The sequence below is a fragment of the Pollicipes pollicipes genome, unplaced genomic scaffold, assembly GCF_011947565.3.
Source record: "Pollicipes pollicipes isolate AB1234 unplaced genomic scaffold, Ppol_2.1 Scaffold_4295;HRSCAF=5057_pilon_pilon_pilon, whole genome shotgun sequence".
NCBI lineage: Eukaryota > Metazoa > Arthropoda > Thecostraca > Pollicipedomorpha > Pollicipedidae > Pollicipes > Pollicipes pollicipes.
This window is the reverse complement of record NW_023596461.1, coordinates 37,657,634-37,680,883: the sequence shown is the minus strand read 5'-3', so window position 1 is coordinate 37,680,883 and position 23,250 is coordinate 37,657,634. Positions and strand designations below refer to the sequence as shown.

At 53.9% G+C, this 23,250-nt stretch overlaps 1 protein-coding gene across 1 annotated transcript in view; it reads right to left on the bottom strand.

The window, feature by feature from the left end:
• Window positions 1-23,250, bottom strand: part of LOC119097498 (multiple epidermal growth factor-like domains protein 6) — a 70,933-nt gene that overhangs the window by 20,041 nt on the left and 27,642 nt on the right. Inside the window, exon 5 of the mRNA XM_037220528.1 lies at window positions 5,578-5,700. Coding sequence (XP_037076423.1) covers window positions 5,578-5,700 — 123 coding nt within the window. The remainder of the gene's footprint in view (window positions 1-5,577; window positions 5,701-23,250) is intronic.

The following is a 23,250-nucleotide window of genomic DNA, read 5'->3' as shown; positions in this document are numbered from 1 at the left end:
CAATCCTGGCAACTTATTCACCAGTCCAATACATCATTGTTTTTTACCGTCACCAATGAGTGGGCAACCAGAGGTACCACTCCCACGATCCCGGCGATGCCAGAGGAACCACTCCCACGATCCCGGCGATGCCAGAGGTACCACTCTCCACGATCCTGGCGATGCCAGAGGTACCACTCCCACGATCCCGGCGATGCCAGAGGTACCACTCCCACGATCCCGGCGATGCCAGAGGTACCACTCCCACGATCCTGGCGATGCCAGAGGTACCACTCCCACGATCCCGGCGATGCCAGAGGTACCACTCCCACGATCCCGGCGATGCCAGAGGTACCACTCCCACGATCCCGACGATGCACAGAACCGTAAGTAAACACCGAACAACATCCAGAGCAGTGCGGGGCACTCTCTACTAAGAGATCGAAGTATACATAAAAAGGCGAATAAAGTTAAGCAAGGTCAGTACAGATCAGCGCGCATGGGCAGCCTAAGTGTGTTGTGTTTGCTTAAGTTTGCATACCCGAGGTCCCGGCCGTCCCCAGGAGGTCCGCACGCATTCGTCATGTCGGTTTACAAGGAGCACACACACGCTTCAAATAAGCTGGGCCCAACTGGTCAGGGTGCTGCTCGCCGTCTCGGTGTCCAGTGAGCCCACTCACATGAGCGGAGTTTGTTACGGGATGGACTCAAGGAATCAGCGCCGCTTAGGGTTGATATTCATCCTAATCATGAAAATTATTGAGGTCTCACTGTGACCAGTTATGTTTGTTATACATGAAATGGGATGAAGGCTACTGGTTCTGTATCAGAGATGATTTTTCAATCAATTACATTGTGGGTAGGTTTGCATTGATTCTAACACTACGACGCTCTCGCTATATTTTCCAGACTTCTGTTATAAAGAGTAAAATAATATAAAGTAAAGTAAAGTAGCCGTTAGTTCCCTGGGTAGGCGATTGCTGTGGAAGGAGTGCTAAACACATCTAAGTTTTTGTGATTATGGGGTTTTAAGTTCGTCGTCGGTTTAAGTTAAGACGTCGGCTTGGGGTATACCACCGAAGTAAGTGGTAATCTTCGGGGCGAAGTGCCGGGTGGGACCATCATGAAGTTCCCGAGTCGGTTTGCCAGACCCGAAAAACCCGAACGGTGCCGAAGAATCCACTGGACCACTTCCAAGGTGTGACTAACATTGCGGACTGGGTACTAGCGGCCAGCACAACTAGCCTGACGCCTGTGAGGCACCAGTACGACGCGTTTTGCAATGTGAAGCGATTGATAAGACTGAAGACGCGATTGCTGTCACCATTTGGATGGTACTAAGATGCAATATGTAATGTATTTTGCATATGATGTTTATAATACGTAAGGCGTATATATATATATATATATATATATATATATATATATATATAACACGCAAATGAAGCCTCTCACTTTTGGAGCCCCCACAACTAGGAATTATCGCATTGCAAAGAAATGATTCCATGAGTTTACCAAGGAGAGGTGTGAGGTGCATGTTTGGCACTCGTACGATACTTCACAAGAGACATGACCTGAAAATTGACCGGCTCATGCTTGACCTTACCTGACAATTTTAGACGACGTGATTCAACTTTTGACAAATCACAATGTTTTACACTGCTCGTAAATGCCAGCTAGAAATTGCAAAATTAAAGATATTTTTGGTGGGTATTGGTCAAGGGCACTAAGCGCGTGTGTAGTTTCGACGACCCAATTTCCTTAGTTTACGCCACAGCGTTTTAGGTTCAAGCTCGGGTTCAGCGAAGACGAAATCAGTCACATTACGACCGACCACTGACAGCTGCCATAGACCGAACTCGTGGTGAGCTCTGTCGTCAGTGGCTTGGGATCGGGGCATTTACTCGCACCATGCCATCGTTTTAATGTTTTCATCTGCGATGGTTACTGAGATCTGACAAACACATCCACAAAACGCCTGGAAATGGGCGCATTGAAGGCTAACATGAGACGACGTGCCATGTCCTGCGAACAACGACCAACATCTTCTCCATTAGAATTGTCCGCTTCCTCTTGCCTGTATTACCTATAGTCTCATGTCGCTGCAGTGTCTGCTCGCTGAGATTTACACCTGTCTTAGGTCGGTTCTTCACAGCTCACATGATTTTAAAATGTTTTGGTTTTCCATGTGAGCAGAATGCATTCTGTTCGCATGAAACACACAACATTTTGAAAACGTTTAACTCCCAATTTGAATCAGGAAGGTGAAAGAGTACTGGCATTGCGGCGTTCCAGAACCACGCCATCTGACCGGGCAGACTGCATGTGAATGCTATCACAATATTACGGTACAAGTTTTGAAGACTTTTACTACATGTTCATGAAAACTTTGTGGGGTTAAGACCGGTGGTAGCACAGATATAAGCCAGCAGAAAGTGTGGTGGGTCTAGCTGAGCCAGCAAAAAGTGTGGTGGGTCTAGCTGAGCCAGCAAAAAGTGTGGTGGGTCTAGCTGAGCCAGCAGAAAGTGTGGTGGGTCTAGCTGAGCCACCGAAACCGCAAACTGTCCAGCGAATTTACGCTAGACTCGCTGGGCTCGTGTCCTTACCTCGATGGCGTACAAAATAAAGCAGGGGCCGAACAACAGCATAGGCAGCTGAAGTTCAAGTATTAATCTCGGCTAACGATGGCTGTCACGAAGCCGTGTGTTGCTATGTGAGACCTTTGCTTTGAGAGCCCCGTTAACCGCTACCCCAGAATGTCGGATTTTGATGTTTATGTATAGACGACCCACACACTGACAGACCCGTGATTATATGTACAGTACTTTAGTCACACCCGGATCTTGATACCGCGCAACTTATTCGTCGATGTCGGAATAGACGTGCAGACACAGACACGACGTGCGTATACTTCCCCCCACTCCCAAGCGTATACCGCCCCCCCCCCCCCCCACTGCCCAGCGTATACTGCCCCCCCCCCCCCTGCCAAGCGCGGGAGCGTAAGTCGAGCGGTCGCCGCGTTCTCCTACAAGCGTCACGAATAAACGAGTGCAAACCAAGGAAGAGATCACAGTTCTACAAGTACAGTTACTTTATTTACCGATAGATCTGTGTTGCGGGCGAAACCTTATACAAAGGGTGGCCAAATGTGGTAAGAAATTATGGGAGAAAGTGTTTCACGCAACATTATAAGACGTTCTTCCTGACGAACAAACTGCTTTACACATTCGATGTTAAATGACCACGATGAGCGAAGGCGCAAAGAAAACAGGTGAAGCTCCGTATCTCCGTTTCCTTTGACTCATTGTGATACTTTTTCCGTGTCCTGATGCCGTGAACCCGGAGTGGCAACGTTGAAAAGTACCCCGTTGGTCAAGCACAAAGGCACATGCAGGAGTTAGCAATGGGGGCGGGGGAGGGGGCAAAGCTGGAAATGTGTCGCCGTAAAGCCCATATATGTACGTCGCCGGTGCGCTAGATTTTTTGCATGGCGCATAACAACATCGTATGATTTCAATCTGTGTATTTTGAAGTGTCTACTTCGAATTTACTTGTCGACACTCGCTGACGCGCATATCAATGGATGTACAAATTGATGAGGGGGCGTAGAGTCCCTGTCCGCCCCCTACTTTACATATGTCACTGACTGAACGCTGGCGGTACCAATCCTGTCACAAATTTTTCGAGGTGAAACAAGATAACCACGCCGATTGCCTGAAATATGCTAGGTCCTGACCAGCGGACAACACCGGTCGCATGTTGGCCATATAGGGACGGATCAGGCCTTTGTCCAAGCGCATTTTAGCATGCCATCGCCTATGCATCAAACTGTTTCAGCGGGCCTCACGCGCGGCCCGATGCCAGCGAGACGGGCGATAGTAAACGAGAAGCTGCAACCAGGGCATAAACGCCAGCCTTCTCCGAAATGACATCACCGGAAAGGCCCTATCAAAGCAGCACCGAAAGTCGGCCCAGATCGAGACCGAGCTGTCCATCCGTGTCGTGGCTGAAGCGCCTCCATCATCACATGCCAAGACCGCAGCATTCATCACAGGGAGCGGCCGGTCAGCTGTCTCGCCGGCCACGCCCAGGCTATGTCCGGTGTCAGATTAGCCAGCCGGACAGGCGGCCTCACTCGGACACTGAGTAACGACCCAGGTCTGGACCCATTCATTGCGCGCGGGACCGTGTCGGCTCCATCGACGATAAATTCAGGCGATGGCACGTGGCGCCCCTGCCCCATCATCCTCGTGGCGCCCCTGCCCCATCATCCCCCACAATGACGGCTTTCGAGGGGGAGTTTTTCGTTTCCCAATTCCACCGCTTCTCATGGGTCTGTGACGGCGCCCATCCGCTACCATTCCAAATCAGTTTTACCCATCCGTTACCCTTAGTCAGTATTTCTCCAGCACTTTGTATCTAACTTGTAAAAGATTATCAGGAAAGCTTATACCCAAACTCACTCTTTTGATTTTGCAGTTGCAACAGCAGTGTGAGATGAGTCAATCGTGGTTTGAAGAAGCGCAAACGTTATTATCGTGAAACTTTTCTTGAAGTGTCCACCATTTGCGCAAACGTATTACCAATTTCGATACCTCATGCACGCAAGTTTCCCAATTTCTGCACTCAGCCCAATCCGTTGCCCATTTGGCATGGGTAACCATGGGTTTACCCAACTCGTGAAGGCCTCTCTGCGCGAGCCGCCATTGACGCCTGCTCCCGATCGTTTTTCACGGCGGACGAGGTGCGAACCCGCTATGTTAGAGCAGGCCGGATAAACACCGGCGGTGATTGGTCTTGTTCAGCGCCGCAGTCGGACAAGCAGTACGTCGGCGCCCGGGCGGCGCCCGCGGCGAGGCGGGGTCACCGGGTGAGGGGAGACAGGGCACCATTCGTCAGCCGTCGTGGCCAGAGGCGCACCAGCTGACGCCCACCGGCTTGTAATAACGACGGTCCCGCGGTGCTGGGGAAAGAATGCTACAGCCGGCCGCCGGATCTACTCGGCCGTGTCTATCACTGAGGACGTGTTGTTGTAACGGCCGTATCGCATCGGCGCCACTCTGGAGCTGATGCAACGTTTCAGCGCTGGTTTACGGATTGTCGTGCTGTTGGCGCCAAGTCTGAGCATGCTGTCCCTTGCTGACCAGATTTCAGGTTTGGTGCAACTTCGAAAAGCGCTAATGGTTGTGTCGGGCCATCAGTGTTTATGTCATTACTGCTCAGTGTGAGCTTTTTACCCGGGCCCGTGCAAAGACATATCTGATCAAGCATTCTTCACCAATCTCATCCTAAGTGATCGCATGGCTCTCGTCCAGTTAAAACGTGGTGGTCATTTTATCTGCAAGTAAACCAACGACAGCTACATCCCCATCTATAACCGCTTCATCTCCACTACCACAACAGTGACCAGCCTGTTTGACCGCGAAGGGTGCTTTGCGAGCATGACAAGCGGGTGTGTACACGAAGGCGGTGCTCATGGCAGCGTTTATCGCGTCATCAGCGCTGACACGGGCCAAATGGCCCAATCAACGACCGCTGCAGACAGGCATCCCATTCTGGAGGGGGGGGGGGGGGTAGGGGGGGAGACTTAACACTCACCCTGGCACGTGTGTCGGTCGGCGCCCAGTCGCATCTGGTCCGGGCAGAGGCAGATGTAGGAGCCCGGCGTGTTCACGCAGGAGTGGGAGCAGCGGCCATTATCGTCGCCGCACTCGTCCCAGTCTGCGGCCAGGGAGCAGAGAGTCACGGACTCCTGCGGTCCATGAGCGGAGGGTCAGGCTCTCCTGTGGTCCGTGAGCGAGGGTCAGGCTCTCCTGTGGTCCGTGAGCGAGGGTCAGGCTCTCCTTCGGTCCGTGAGCGAGGGTCAGGCTCTCCTGCGGCCCGTGAGCGAGGGTCAGGCTCTCCTGCGGTCCGTGAGCGAGGGTCAGGCTCTCCTGCGGTCCGTGAGCGAGGGTCAGGCTCTCCTGTGGTCCGTGAGCGGAGGGTCAGGCTCTCCTGTGGTCCGTGAGCGAAGGTCAGGCTCTCCTGCGGTTCGTGAGCGAGGGTCAGGCTCTCCTGGGATCCGTGAGCGAGGGTCAGGCTCTCCTGCGGTCCATGAGCGGAGGTCAGGCTCTCTTGCGGTCCGTGAGCGAGGGTCAGGCTCTCCTGCGGTCCGTGAGCGAGGGTCAGGCTCTCCTGCGGCCCGTGAGCGAGGGTCAGGCTCTCCTGTGGTCCGTGAGCGAGGGTCAGGCTCTCCTGCGGTCCGTGAGCGGAGGGTCAGGCTCTCCTGCGGTCCGTGAGCGGAGGGTCAGGCTCTCCTGCGGTCCGTGAGCAGAGGGTCAGGCCCCCCGGAGGTCCGAGGGCAGAGGCCAACGGACCTCAGGAGGGCCTCAGGACCTCAGGAGGCTAGGCTCTCCTGAGGGCCGTGAGGTGTGTCAAGCGCAGGACTCTCACAGGATCAGAGCGCCATCAGGGGCACATTGCCAACTCTTGGGCTGGAGCGTGATCGAAGGAGCGTGAACTGGGATACTTGGGGCGGTAGAAATGTCAACTGAATAAATATGCACTCGGGCTTATATTGAGGACTGTGGAGCGATGCGGACACGTTAGGACACATGAACGCTTCTCTCAAAGTCAACCGTTGCCCAATGCCCAAGACGGCAGGCTTGTCTATCTGACTCGGTCACTGTTCACCCGCATCCACCATCTTTAGGGTCGACAAGCTACCCGGATGTCTTTGAAAGCTCCGTCGGTCTCACCACCTGCGCACGGGGTATGAGCACGACCCGTCGCTCGCTGGACATCCGATGTATATGTTACAGCAACTGGTCATCAGCTCAGCATGTGTTCTACAACTCCTTTCCGACAATGCTCAGCAAACTCTGACGGTTGACCCGTCGGGTCGGATTCAACGTCGCAGCAAGATGTTTTTGTCACCCCATCATGGGGTTTCTTTGTTCATGGGATGTATCTGCCTTAAGTCAAGGCATTCCATCATGCACTGCCGAAGAAATTACGAAAGAGGCCACCTGATGTCATTTCGCAATCCCCCATTGCTTTGACCTTGCATCGATTTGTACTTGAAATATGGATAAGCGACGATTTTGCTGGTACGCTGTAAAATGCCTCCTGAAATTTATTTGGGTGCTTTTCAAAGCTTGACGTGACCAAACTCTGGAATGACTCTCTTATCATAATTGACGCATCTCATCTCCTCCGTGCAGTCTGCATAATCACGAGGTAATTTTCTAGCTTTCTTCCAGGGTACACACTTGATGTCTGCAGGCCAGGTACAGGTGTGCCATCTGTCTTGGCGAAGGTCGCTACAATCTTTTGATAAAAACATTTTGTTCTTCGTTTCTCAGAATGACTCGTTCCGGACAAGCGTTTTTATGCTGTGGTTTTTTACATTTTGATCTAACAATTGCGCTCCACAACGTTTAATGTGCGTACAGATGTCTGCATCACTAGTTCTCAACTATCGATAATAAAGACGAGATTCTTATGAAGGATGATCTGCTTGCAACGCCTACGTGTCCGTTTCCGTCTTATATAATTTACGCTACTGCGCCATGCGCGCTCACAAATCCACACACAATTTGCTGCCATTCAGGCTGTCAGAAATCTCACAACCCTGAGAGCCTCACGAGGCCCCATTTGCCAGCTCCGGGACCGAAGCATACCACATCTTCCGCTGCGTCATCTGTCTCTGGCGATGCGCCATTCATCAGCGCCTGAAAACACGACGGCCGCTCGGTACTTACCAGGCTGACCCGGCCTGAGCGCGCCAATCACCGGCCCGCCGCGCCACACCGGCCCCGTACTCATCCATCTGACGGGGGCGCGCCGCGGCGGACGCGGCCGCGACGTGTCGGCGGACCGCGCCCCCACCCGGTGCCTGTCTGACACGGCTCGGCGGGGGCGGCGCCCGCCCGAACGGCCGCCGTGCACCGGCTGCCACCCGGCTCATGGGCCGAGGTTCAGGCCCAGACACGCACTTTGCGTGATGGCTTTCAGGGCTGAGCGCTAGCTCTCTGTGTATGGAGTCGCGTGTGCAGGCGGTGTTGCCAGTGTGTGCAGTGCTGGCCGGGTGCAAGACGGCTTTTGTCGGCTGCCGCCCTGCGACAAAACGGCCCATTCATGACCTGAACGCCAGGTAAATGCCGCCTGCCACAGCACTGCACGCTGAATGGGCCTAGATTAGAATCAAATGAGACGCCGTACAGGTCGAATAGGACCTCGTCTATGCCTGTGCAGGTAAGATCGATTGAATCCTTACAATCTCAGACGAATATTTAATCACAGCGCGCTACATCTCATCCAGGCGCGGCTTTTCCATGACGGACGGCTTGAACGAACTTCCTTACATGGACATGCGAGTTCCCTGAAACACAAGAGTGACATACCATCAATCCCATCTGATCAGTGACGGGATCGACGCGTCGTAATAGGACGTTCCCGTAGCGTCCTCGCGTCCTCGCGTAATCAAAAGCCCTTACGGCGTAACCGCCCTTCCCCGCGGCGTAACAGCGAGTCCTCACGACGTTCACGACGTCTCCGTGGTCTCGGGATTGATGACTACGCTGTGCGGTTACCGGCAATGATTGAGCCGTCTCGTTAGCTGGACAGCTGCGCCGGAACGCACCCAGCCGGTATCGACAGAAAGGTCACACCGCGGCCATGGGAACGTCAGCAGCACGGCCGCACCCAGGGCCGAGGCAGCGGAGCGCCCCCCCCCCCCCCCGTTTTTCGTCTCTAAGGTGGACAGGCTCGGCGCAGACATTTGGCACTTCGTGATTCGGAGTTTGTTCCCACCCCCGTGCTTGCTGAATCCGCCGCTGAAAAGCAGCCGCCGCGGTCGCCCGTCTCCAGCCGCGGCAGATGGGAGGCGCCGCCGCGCCCCTCCAGCCCGCTCGCCGAAAGCGCGTGGCACGCGTCAGGCGCGGGGCGTCACGACCGAGCGAGTCCCGGCGCGCGCGCCTGCACACTGCGGCCAGAGGGCGCGCCACCGCCCGTGGCGCGTGGGCGGGCGGTACTGTCCAGCAGCGGGCCGTGGGACCCGCTGGAGACGGGCGCCGCTGGTCATTCGTGTGGCGCAGGCAGCGGACTGGGGGGCTCTGCGGACGCGGTCGGCCTGCTGGGTAGCTCAATGGTTTTTAACAGTGCCATCCGCCTGATACACCATGGGCTGCGGCATGGACTGCGACATGGGCTGCGGCATTCTAGCTTTCATCCCTGAACGCCTTGAGGCGCAGAGCGCGCAATGCACGCAGCTTCCTGGCCCTGACCCAGCAGACTGTGTTCGGGATTGGTCCACTAGGCACCCGGGCGTGTCAAGGACAAATCTTGATCGGCTGCCAATCAAGCCCCCAACCGTATTCACACTGGACTAACTTCTCATTGGCTGCAGTGACGTACCGACCTTTGGATTGCAAGGCCACATATGTCAGTACTGCTCGGCTTCAGCTAACGTCAGTACTGTTTTAACTAGCGTAAAAGGGTCGTTTGCCGGCGGAGTGTTACAGTGCACCTCACACAGTGATAACTGTTTACGCCATAGATGGAATTACAGTGAAATCAAGTCTACCCGTATGCGAAGTGAAGCCCGAGGAAAGCGTAACTAATGAAGCCCATGTTTGGGATTCATCTGCAGCAGCATCCTTATGAATCATATCTCATCGCATCGTGTGACATCATGTTGCTAGCCGTATACATAGGAAAGCTGTCAACCCATTGCTAATCTGACACGTCACTTGGAACAGGGTGTGAAAGGTTCGAAGGTGGCAGTCATGACAGGGTGGCAGGGAGCTAGGCACAATATGAACCAGCGTTTGGCCGTTTGCACTGGGAGCTAGGCACAATATGAACCAGCGTTTGGCCGTTTGCACTGGGAGCTAGGCACAATATGAACCAGCGTTTGGCCGTTTGCACTGGGAGCTAGGCACAATATGAACCAGCGTTTGGCCGTTTGCACTGGGAGCTAGGCACAATATGAACCAGCATTTGGCCGTTTGCACTGGGAGCTAGGCACAATACGAACCAGCGTTTGGCCGTTTGCACTGGGAGCTAGGCACAATATGAACCAGCGTTTGGCCGTTTGCACTGGGAGCTAGGCACAATATGAACCAGCGTTTGGCCGTTTGCACTGGGCGGATCGAGGGAAAACACGGTCAAATGCCGACTGGTACCGCTCATCGCTTGGTCTTCATCCTTTTGTAGTCCGAATCATCTGGACATGTCCTTTATGATTGAAGACATGGTGTAAATCGATGGCGCACACATAAATTCTGTACAGAGGAGGCGGGTGGGGGGGGGGGGGGGGGGGGGGGGGAGGTGAGAGGGCACATCGCCGGCCAAAGTCCCCGAGCCAAGGGGCCTTTATTCTCAGCTAGCTGCGTTGTGCTTTTTGGTACCCACGACGCAGCGAGCTAAACTCCAAATGTACCGGAGTTACGCGATCTCATCGACAGCCAACGCTGGATGCGTCGATAATGAGGGTTAGTTGGTCACTTCTACTATGCACGTGCATAAATATCCGTCATAACACGTGAGGCATGCTCCTAGTATGTGTGTCAGTCAAAAATGACTGACTACGGCACCGATTAACATGAGATTTTGAGGCTGTTGGATGCAAGTTCGCGAAGATCCTATGGATAGCGGCAAAATCACCTCCAAAATATAATGACTCTTTTGGGGATTAAGCTCGGGTCTGCTGAAGCGTCATCCCACACCAGGACCGCGTCCCGCGCAACCACACGTTTGGACATTCAGCTTAAGCATGAGCTGAGCTATGAGGGTGGACTTTGGCAGCAGTGCGCACCGGACCATGAATTCGGAGTACGTTCTCGTCATTGACTTTGGCAGCAGTGCGCACCGGACCATGAATTCGGAGTACGTTCTCGTCATTGACTTTGGCAGCAGTGCGCGCCGGACCATGAATTCGGAGTACGTTCTCGTCATTGACGGGTTGCATCACCAGAATCAAGCTCCCATGCGAAACATGTTGAATGCGACGGTTTTTACGTTCAAGTCTTTCTGCAGTGACATATTGGAGTCCACTGGACATTTGTGATCTCATTCACACAAAATATTTACATTTAACTTGACTGAATTTGCACTTGACAATTTTCATGCAACGACTTGCGTTTCACTCACGGGACTCTGACCGACTCACTTGCGTTTCACTCACGGGACTCTGACCGACTCACTTAGTGTGCATTTAATGTCCCAAGTCGTGTTGCGCTTCGTGCATCAAAACTCGCCATGCGTATACTTGAGGTTTGTTGAGATCAATCCACGCCCTCGGTTTGGAACCCAAGCCGCATCTTATTTCGGGATAAACAGGCGCCGTCGATTGCAATTTCTGATCACAAATGAAAGCAAATTGCAGACCACCTGAGCGGGGTCAGCTGGAGACTGCGCATGCTCAATCCAATAAACTACATCGGATAAAAAGTGACCCCACTGTATATATGCAACGACCTGACTTAACTACATTATACCTTCTCAATGAGAGGGTGTGCTGCATAGGTGAACGCGCAAGGTATCATGCCCAAGCGCACCGCGTGATGCTCCTCGGTACACGTTAGGCTGACTTGGAAGTGGCCGCTTCCCAGGCTGCTGGTTCGCCACCAGGGACACGTACAGGACTCTGCAGCCCTGTACGTATTGTTTATGCCCTGTCACTGCCAGCCGGTAAATCATACCGCTAAGGTGGAGTCGCACGTCACCTGGCTAATCAACCATTAATCAGCTGATATATGTATACATATATATATATATATATATATATATATATATATATATATATATATATATATATCTCTCTCTCTCTCTCTCTCTCTCTCTCTCCTCTCTCTCTCTCTCTCTCTCTCTCTCTTTCTCTCTCTCTCTTTCTCTCTCTCTTTCTCTCTCTCTCTCTCTCTCTAACATTTTTGAGCATTCACATCTTCTGGACGGCGAGATCAATCCAGCGCGCCTGGTCTCAGCGGAAGAAACAGCGCTCCGGCGGGTGTAATCAGCCGACGCAATGCTACAAAACGGTAGGCGTTCGAAGGCGTCTGCATTTGCACGGAGTATCCAACAGTCGCAACGATGTCGTTCGTTTTCTCAGGGCGACGTTGGCGACGGGTCACCACCTGACTTCTGTGACAAATTCGCAACCGTAATCCCTTCGAGCAAAAACATTCTTAACATCTGGGCACTGGACCACGCGCCAGGCTGTCCTCGAAGTTCTTGACGATTTACATCATTGGCTTTGGACCTGTTGGTGGTACGTAATATAAATATAAATGGTTCATAAATTTGGTCCTTGCCTGTTATCTGCAGTCTGAGCTATAGACATTTTTGTTAGGCAAGAGATGCTTGGCGCTGAATTTTAAAGTTTGATCTTTGGTCACGAAACTGGAAAACAAATCCTTGTGTTTTTAAATTGGCAAAAAAAGAATTTGTCGCGCCTACATACCGTACATGTGCTAAACATGTGAGTCATATAGAGTACGGAAGTAGGGCCATTACTTCTGAAGTCCACAGGCACGGCGCCATGCTAAAATCTTGCGGCGCGGCGTGTCTACAGCGGGCCTTAGGTCACAGCAGTCGTGCCCGAGCCGTGCCATAATAGACCGCCTCGCGGTGCTCTCATGCTCAAATGACTTTGTTAGTACGCTTAACAGCAGACGCATCACCGGGAATGCTAGGCGGTCCCGAATACCTAATATTGTCACTTAGAAAGTTGCTGAGTATCTTGCAGCTAGTTCCATAAAAAGCTGACCATTGTTATCTTCACAAAAGCTAAACGTACGACATCCGCATTTCAAAATATGTAAGAAAACCATGAATACATATTACTGTTTCGAAATGCATTGCGATGCCATTTATTTATTTTACATGGCTCGCCCGATTTTAGAACATTCGTATCAGGAGATCATAGCTCACAACTGTACATGCTTTTGCCATTAACAGCGCCTTTGCAATGCACTTTTTACACATTTCAACGTTTCACGCAGACCGCCACTTCAAAAATGGCTAATATGTGAGTCGCAGCACTATTCGTTAGGCTTCAGCTATTTGAATCACGGTAAACGTCATCATTTTCCGTGTCGGATACCAGGTGGAATGTGCTAGAAGCACATGGCATGCTTCCAGTTGCCGATCATCATTTATCGTGATCGCACTATCCATCCACACGCCCTGCCTGTTGCCATATCGATCAGCCACAACTGGGCTTCCATCGCAAATCAAGCGATGACATCTCAGCAGTTTAGTATTCCAGTCCAGGGGGCGTTTACAGTCATTAGCGGAGACGTGAATGTGACGCCTGCATGATCCACACGCTTCTTACATTCCATTTGGGATCCCTCATCCCGCCTGTCACCGCTGTCGCTACTCGCTCATGGGAACAGCAGGGGCGGCGGGTGGGGGGGGGGGGGGGGGGCGTGAGAGGTGTCTCCCGCACGCGTGCCTGTGAACGCCCGTGCACGCGAACGCGCTTGCCAAATCATCAGTGGTGCGTCTCAGCCAGAAGGTTGCTTTATAACTGCTGCACTGCAGAAGTGCCCGAGTTCTGGGTGGAAGTAAACAATACTGGCTTTGATTCCCGATACCATCAATGCCAGGGATTTCGACGCTGATGGCAACCGCAGTTAAGAGCGCGCAGGGGGCAGCCGGGCGAGAGCGGGCCCTGCGCTGCGGCGTGGGTGCTGAGCTTACCGGGGGTCCGCAGCGCTCGGACGGTGCCCATCGCCGCCAGCAGCACAGCTGCCGCACACCAGCCGTGCATGCTGACCGCTGGGCGTCGGCGTCGGGCGCAGCAGGTCACAGGCCGACCTGACCTGACCCGGCTCAGCAGGGCTTCACGCTCCTCCACACGTCAGCGGACGCTCGGCGCGAGCCTGCCTACACTGTCGGCACTGTCGGCGCGGTCTGACGCGGTCCGGGGTGCCGCTCAGCCCCAGTGATGGGCGCGAGCCCCACTAACACGCCGTCCGGCCTGGACAGCCGTCTGCCGACCAGGCGAGTCCGTCCGTCCCGGCGCGCCGTCCCCGCCGCGCTGCGAGCCCGCGCCGCCCGGTTGACAGCTCTGCTGGCGGCCGCCGGCCGGGTCCCTTTTCTATCGGCGCCTGCGCCCCCTCGGCGGCCGACACGGCGGCGGGGGGCCGGGACGGCGGGGGGGGGGGGCGGGCAGGGGTCGCCACGCTGACACGGGCGCTGGAGCGGGCGCGCCGGACGGCGGCCGCGGGTCCGACGCTAACGGATCGCCTCGACGTGCCGCCGGTGCGGCTGATTGCAGAGCCGTCAGGCCGGTTCGCGCGCGGCGCCATCAGACTCCTGATGACGTCATCGAGCGGCGCCGGCGTGATCACGCCATCAGATCGGCTCGACACTGCCGCGCTTCCCCAGCCCTCCTGGGCATTCTCAAGCCGCGTTTACATGACAACTGCCATTAGCTTTTGTCGGGGCTTCGTGCACAGAAGTTTCCTCCCGGCGGAAAAAAACGAGGACTGTGTGCGGCCATGTTTCTTTTACGACACGCGGCCGGGTGTGTTTGTTACGTGGCTGCTCTGTGCGGTGCTTTACATGGCACGTCACGGTCTCACCTGGGGCGGGTACAGCGAAGTAAATGCACAAAATAACAGGCTGTTGCGCATAGTTATAACTTAATTAAGTGGCTTGCAAGAAGCTGCAGCTTTATGTCAAAAACCGGTCGCCGATGTTCTGATGTGACGCCGCCAGCGTGCTGACGAGGTGAGCTGCCGGTTATGACTACACTCGCCTGAGGGGCTGCACTGCCGTTTGATGTGTGCCGGACCTCGCCGGCATAACTGATGGTCACATGTCATGTCGAATGGCCAGGTACGGCGTCCTCGGACGTGAACCTGACAATGGACGCTGCGCGGAAGCCGCATACCTGCCCATGGCTTATCTTCTTTTGCGGTGGTGAACCAAGCAACAACAAAAAAAAACATCAATCTCGGAATCACGGCAAAGGACGTTTGACATTGAGCATGCAGGCATGGCGGGTGACTTCTGCATTCCCACCAACTGCGGATAATAACCTAGCAAGTCAAGATTGCTATTCGAGGAGCACCATATGGCTCAATGATCGTCTTTAGAGATCATGGGCGTGCCATGGTCTTTAGAGTGCTTTCTTCCAATCGTGCTATGAGTGTATTAGGCCCCCTTTTAACGCCCAATAAGTGAACGAATCATTCCTGACAACCTTCAATTGCATCCGTCACTAGTGCCTTGCAGTCATGTCATGCTGCACTTGGCCCACCCGTTTACCCACGCAAGTGCATGACGTTTTGACTTGCGCTGCAAATATAAAGGCGAAAATGCTGGCGGAAGAACAAAACATAGGTAAATGGTGCTATATGGGCAAGTTGCCGCCTTTGTCAGCGGTCAATTAGCGTGTTGCACACATCGCCGTCAAACCCTTTATCTCCGAATCATTTGCATTAAGACTAGAGACACACCACGCATAAACAAGCCTGGTTCCAACGCAGGCGCTCCTAGCGGCATCACAAACGATCGGCCCCTCCCCCCGCCCCCCCACGCGCACGCGGTCACGTCACCAAATTTCTCGTCGTCGCCATGTGACGCTAGGTCGGAGATCCGGATGGTCATTGGACTGAAGACCTCGTGCGGGACCGAGCCAGCGGGATAGCCTGTGCCAATCACCTTACACTCGATCAATGTCCCACGCGTTCCGCAGTCGCCGTGGACGACCTCGCCACTATTGCCGCTATGCCAGTCAACCAACGCGTGACACGAGAACGAATCCGTTGTGTTCGGCCAAACGGGCAGCGCGCGCGCGCGCGACACCGCGAGTGACCGCCCCGGTGCCTCGGGGGCGCCATGGGTTTCCAGATGACGTCACAGCTCGGGGACGTCCTCATCTGCCGCAGTGGAATGCAAACTGAGATCAGTTCTCGATCGAACTGAACTAGACATACTGCGAAGAACACAGTAAACCCTGTGATAGGAAAGTATGCACAGACCGTGTCCAAACAGACCTGTGTCCAAACGGACCTGTGTCTAAACAGACCGTGTCCAAACAAACCAGGCATCGTGACAAAATATTTCAAAGTTCGTGACATCAAATTCTTTAAGGTGACGACATTGCGTGATAATTGATGTGATAATCGATAGCAGCTGATATAATTGGTCGGCAGGCACATTGCTGCGGCCATCAACACTGTGACCCTCGCGTCGTCTGTCGTAGTGGTGTCGGAGGAATACGCTATCGGCGATGCGTCACTCACGATCGAACTGGATCACGACAGCCTGTGTCAATGACCTATCTCTGTCGGATGTTTGTGTATGCTCTCTGCGCGAATGATTGAGGGCTCGCCCTGTTGCAGGCTTCATGCGGACGAGATCCACGCCCAATCGTTCCTCGCGGGAACGTCCCTTCGTAGCGAGAACGTTCTCGGGTCCGTGAGCCTTATCTCCATTAAATCGAATGTGCGAGGAGTGACGCGCACTTCCTGGTGACCATAAAGATATATCGCCGCATTAGGAAACCAGGGATGAAAGCCTCAGTTGTCAGAGAACGTGACTTAGGAAACACCAAACCCGAATAACCCCTTCACCGGAAAGTACACAATCGGATAAACTTACTCCGATTCCCCGGGACTGGAACCCAGCCACTGAAGCGGCCCATTGGCAGCCTTGTGTGAGGAAGCCCCGGGCTGAGATCGGGCCATCGGGAGGGCCGGGTCCGCCATGCCGGGGTGCGGCCCGGCCCTACCCTGTTGGTCGGGCCGCTCTGCAGGCTCCCTCCGGTGACGGTGGTCATCCCTCAGCGTCAGACTGACGGCCGGCCGCCACTATTGTTATCGGCCGGCGGCGGCGGCGGCGGCGGCGGCGAGCGCGACAGCCAGCGCTTTAGACGCGCCGTCCTCGTCGCTGCGCGCGCGAGTGACGCAACGGTGGCGCGGCCCCTGCTTCCCGTGCGCGGCACCTGTCCCAGCCGATTGGCTTCGACGCGAAGCGTTACTCTGCTAGTGAGTCGAGCACTGCATCAGCACTGCCCCCGAGGAGCACGCGCTCAAGTTATCGGGCACGGACCGGGCGGGAAGACATATTACACGTGCAGATAAGATGTTTAACAAGAATGCCGGTCGTGTAGAAACACAAAGCTGGCTTACAACTTTCAAGAAGTCTTCAACAATTTATGGCATAAACAAGCGTTTCCTTAAAATGTTGTTTAAACCGTGCTCCTAAAAAGGGCACAATAATGATAACTGGCCTCAGCGGTACCATAGTTATATATATATATATATATATATATATATATATATATATATATATATATATATATATATATATAAAGTAGTGAATATCGGCGGTACGTTTTGTCTGAGGTATTCATCGGTGAAGATGACAGCACATGATGACAGCAGTGCCTTTGACGGTTCCTTGCTGGGGTTTCCTTAACATGAGGGAAGACATTTGACGCCCAGGGATTAGAGTGATAATGTGAAACTTCATGTACTGCAATGCCAACCAGAAATATTTGTTTGACCCTCCGCAGGTGTCTTATTGCACGCACACGTAAGTGCTCCCACCTTCGTATTTCATTGCTGCATGGAATATCTGAAGTAATGCATCTTTTTTTATACGTTCTCATATTTAGCATGCCTTACCTTGCACGCATTTTATGGATCTAAATGGAGCATGTTTGAATTCAACGGGAAATGCCTATAGGTACTTCACCGAGCCGAGACGTTGTCTACGGTGTTATATTATGTTATCATGCCTGCTTTGTACGTCAGATGACGTTGATGGATTTAACGTAGGGCTAAACGATGACAATATATCCAAAATCCTACATGTCTTTTGGAATGATTGGACAAGGATTGTCCAGAGATAAAACCATGTTGGCAAAAGCAAACGAAAGCACAATGCCCAATTTCGAAATATCCGGGGAATATGGCGAGCACGAAAAAACAGGCATGGTCATAAATCTTATTGTATTCATGTGAAAACGGATGGTATGATCACCGGTAATCGCTAATACGGGTAAAACTTTGACAGCTGGTGAACAAGACCAGTTGATCCATGCAATCCGTTTGCTATTCAATGAAAGGCTGGATATGACCCGGCCAAGCAATGAACAAGTTGCAAACAGACAAGAGGTCATACTGCATTGCGTCGCGTGCCACGTGAAACAACGATAGCGTAATGAAAACGTAACGCACGATCAATGACCGTCTACCTGGGCGGGCAAGCAGTTGGCATGGCACATACACAGTCAGGTCATGACCAGAGACCCCAGCGGGGGCCCAAGCCGCCGAACCGAGGTATGGGGTCGAGGCTCCTCACGTGCCACAGCTGTTAGCTATTCCTATTTATGCACAGATAGACGGAAATGGCCAGCGTCGTCCCACTCACAAATTGGGCTCCGTGTCTGGCTGACCGGTTATGGTGCGCTTTATATGGGCCTGCAGCCGCATGCCGATGAGCTGCGAGCAGTGCGCTAATAGGGAGCCAGGCGGCTTGTGCCATGTAAGGACTCGGCGGCAAAGAGATTTGGCCGAAGGTTTCCCGCAGCGAGTGTCTGGACTGAGTGACCTCTGTGCCGTCCTTCCAAGAGCCTTCGCACTCGTCGTAACATAGGTCCCACCTCGGGTGCAGCGTGCGGACCTGGCCGTGCTGTCAGCTTTGGCTGCTCGCTGTGCTGTCGATTTATGTGCATTGGTGAATGAAAACTGCCGTACAGTAATCACGCAATTGACCAATGTGACCATTGAATCAACTGCGATGAAGCATGGGTTTCGGCTTTATTCGAATGTCGATATGGTAATCTCGCTTAACTGGCCGTTCGTAACGAAACCGCACATCAGAGGTGCACTGGTGAAATCCCCCGGTCACTAAAACGTCCTGCAGGCATAACAGCAGGACCGCCGTTAGATTTAATGAGACATCTCCTGTATCCAAAGCGTAAACTATTTGGGCCAGAAAGCGTGGAACGTAATTATATATAAAATTAGAAGTCATGGACATTAGGTCAATGTGAAAGATTAGGAGTGGGGGCATGAAGAGGCTTGCAAATTAGGTGGGCACGAGAGCACTAGAAGATCCGGAAATCAGACGGCTTGATTTTTAGACACGGCATGCACAACTGAATAGCAAATCACGTAAAATAGAAGAAACGAAGTACGAGCTTCATTTGCATATGCTCGTTCATATGTGCCCGAATGACGCGAGACGAGCGCGGCAGCAGGCGCGACACTGAAATCTTAATTCAACGCACTACGTCGGTCGACATGGGCGCTAATAAACATTTGGTTCGTGTCAGCCTGTCTGCAACGCTGTTCCTTGTGACTTGTGGAACTGGTTCACAGTAAGTCGGCACAACTCCACCCGACTAAAGCGCCAGGCTCGGCCGCGTCTGGTCGCACAGGTCTGGTTCTACAAGGTGTGCCCCAGGACCCTCATATAATTCCTCCGGCTGCAGCCCCTCTCCGCAGTCCAATCTCCCCAACTACAATTAATTGGCCGTAATGCACGAGGCGGTCATGACAGCACGTAATTAATACGACGCCGAGCTTATCCTGCGGACGGCTATCTCGCTGACACATCTCCCTACAGCATGCATGCCGGCGGCGCATCGGGCACTCCCGCTCCAGAGCCAGACCTGCCCCCGTAACTCGACGGCGGTGCAGGCCGGGCGCACCCGCTCCAGAAGCCAGAACCTGCCCTCGTAACTCGACGGCGGCGCACCGGGGCACTCCCGCTCCAGAGCCAGACCCTGCCCCCGTAACTCGACGGCGGCGCACCGGGCGCACCCGCTCCAGAGCCAGACCTGCCCCCGTAACTTGACGGCGGCGCACCGGGCGCACCCGCTCCAGAGCCAGACCTGCCCTCGTACTCGACGGCGGCGCACCGGGCGCACCCGCTCCAGAGCCAGACCTGCCCCCGTAACTCGACGGGCGCCACCGGGCACCCCCGCTCCAGAGCCAGACCTGCCCCCGTAACTCGACGGCGGCGCACCGGACGGTCCCGCTCCACAGCCAGACCTGCCCCCGTAACTCGACGACGGCGCACCGGGCACTCCAGCTCCAGAGCCAGACCTGCCCACGTAACTCGACGACGGCGCACCGGGCACTCCCGCTCCAGAGCCAGACCTGCCCCCGTAACTCGACGGCGGCGCACCGGACATTTCCGCTCCAGAGCCAGACCTGCCCCCGTAACTCGACGGCGGCGCACCGGACATTTCCGCTCCAGAGCCAGACCTGCCCCCGTAACTCGACGGCGGCGCACCGGGCATTCCCGCTCCAGAGCCAGATCTGCCCCCGTGACTCGACAGCGGCGCACCGGGCGGTCCCGCTCCAGAGCCAGACCTGCCCCCGTAACTTGACGGCGGCGCCGCCCGCTCCCCACGGACAGTGGCGCCGCAGCCCAGCGGCCGGGCGGCCTTGTAGCTGGACACTTTAGAACCCGCCCGGGATCAGCCTCAGTGGTTTGTACTCTTTCGGAGAACGCAATGTCATAAATGAAATGAAGAGCATTTAGTCACGAATATAACAGGTGGAAAGCTGGAACAGAGTACCGGCTGTGGAGGCCAAGCGGTGGCCGTGGGATCACGAATGTAAGAGGTGAGAAGCTGGAGCAGAGTACCGGCTGTGGTAGCCGAGCGGTGGCCGTGGGATCACGAATGTAACAGGTGAGAAGCTGGAACAGAGTACCGGCTGTGGTAGCCGAGCGGTGGCCGCGGGATTACGCCACACGCGGCTTTCGTTCACCATGGGCCAGACACTCGCATTTACACTCTATGAGACTGGAAGTCACGTCTACGGCTTGGAATGGTCACGTCTACGGCTTGGATTGGTCACGTCTGCAGTCTGGGATGATCATGTCTGGGGCTACGGGGTCGAGTCCGCAGACTGAAAGCCGGAGTCAGGCAGAGGTCAACAGAAACGACTAAAACCGAAATGAAACAAACTTTTGGCGGACGCCCGTGCTGAATCATACAGCAATGCGAAGGAATTAAAAAAGTATTGCGAAACAAAGCGAAGACGAATGGTCCAGCAGAAACGGGCTCAGTTCAACTTTGACCTACCCAAGGGCCTCTCGCCTCAGTAGGTCTATAGCGCTATTCCTCCCATTTAGATGATATAAACATCCTAAAATGATTACAATCTTTTAAGGCCATCTGTGGGTTAAGAGATTAGATGTATAAAGATAACTAAGAACAATGTATCTTTAAAAATGAATCCATCCATAACAAACCGCAAGCCTAATGTGTCCCGACAACCCATTATGGTGAGCAGACATATGTGTTATTCCAAAGGTTGAATCCCAATCAGATACGTGGAGCCATGCATCTGAGATTACAAAAATATCAGAACTGATAGTGGCTGTGATAGTGATAGATTCCAGTTAACGCGACAAGGTGACAAAAATGGAGTGCACAAAATCGCATTTTGTCAAGTAAGTGGCATTTCCGACAACCCTTTCCCAACTAGCGGTTACACCTATGCCTCATTCGCATGTACTGTTTAGGCAAATCGATTACTTGTGTCCTGCATCCTAGCTGACAATTTCCCCTCCCAAATAAAATGGATGTCAAATAAAAAGGGGCCTTTCGGCAAAGCTTCTAAAACATAGATCAGAGGAAGTCCTTCGGAAAAATATGTAAACGATTTTAGATCACACAAGATCATTCGATAAAATCTAAAACATGACCAGAAATGTCACACAAAAGGGTCGCGAAGGAATAAAAAATGCCTTTTATCCACTGGAAACCTCTCCTCTTTCCGTGGATTTCAAATCAACCGCAAACTGGAACTTTTGAAGTGGAGTGTGGTATTGAACCAACTTGCAAAAAATATGTTATGACCTGTGAGTGCGGTGTGTGTGTGTGGTGTGTGTGGTGTGTGTGTGTGTGTGTGTGTGTGTGTGTGTGGTTGTGTGTGTGTGTGTGTGTGTGTGTGTGTGTGTGTGTGTGTGGTGTGTGTGTGTGTGTGTGTGTGTGTGTGTGTGTGTGTGTGTGTGGTGTGTGTGTGTGTGTGTGTGTGTGTGTGTGTGTGTGCGTGTGTGGTGTGTGTGTGTGTGGTGTGTGTGTGTGTGTGTGTGTGTGTGTGTGTGTGTGTGTGTGTGTGTGTGTGTGTGTGTGTGTGTTTGTGTGTGTGTGTGTGTGTGTGTGATGTGATGTCTTTTTACAGTTGACAAGCCCAAAAAGCTATGAATTGAGCTCCACTTCCAGGCCGTGTTGATGAAAATATGGGTTTCGATTTTCTTAGCAGGCACTGGTTGGATATTCATATGAGTCACTGGCCCTGTGTGCCCTTCGACCAGCACGTGTTCGGCGCAGCACTTAGGCTGAGTGAAGCAGCGGAATTCTCATTAGGGTGCATTTAAAGCATACCCGGCTACTCTCAGTCGCGGCGATCACAGCCATGCGCTCGTCACCGCCGACACGGCAGGTGCATGCACCATTAGTAAACATATTCTGCTTTCAGCCCGCGGAGGAAGGGCGGAACTTGTCGGAATGAGCTCCTTTCCTTCCACCATCTCCACTGATGATAACATGCATTCATAATAAAGTGAACAACGGGCGGTGAGGACAGGCGGCGGCCCCAGCGTAGCTGCTTCACTGTGACCCTGTGCTTTAAAGTAGGCACAAACATGTCATTCATAAATACACAGGCTTTGTCCCAATGACACCACATCGCCTGCCGTGCTCTAGCACGCTCTCACCTGAGCGTGACCTCTCGCAGGCTGTGTTGAGAGCCCGCGTGCCCTGATCATGACACCCCACAGGCTCATGCGTGCTCAGGTCGGATTCGGTCCCCTCCCCACCACCTGTTCCGTTCGGCGCGCCGTTCCGCACGCCTCCGGGCCATCAGCGGCCGACAGCGGCGCCGGCCGGCCCCCGCCCCTGTCGGCCGCCGCCGCTACTGCCCATCACGGGCTGGCGCTGCCGGCGCCGCCCGCCAAACGAGCCACCCCGCGTTCGTGCACGTGCTGTGCTGATAGAGGCGCTGTAGCTGTTACCGGCAGCGCCGGGCGGGGGGGGGGGGGGGAGCTTGGTGGCTGGAGGCATATTGTGTCTGGACCCCACACGGCGGGTCGTGCCGCCACTGTTTGGGACGGGGCCAGGGCCGCCGGTCGTGGACCGCGCTAGGCCAGAAGCCATGTCGCCACAGCACCACACATCGTCAATGTCATGTTCTCAGCCCAACCGACGGAGAGGCTCCAGCTGCAACAATTGCAGCCATGGGGTGCACACAGCAGGCGACCGCCAAGCCGCGACGATGGTTATCATCCGGCGCCCTCCCGCGC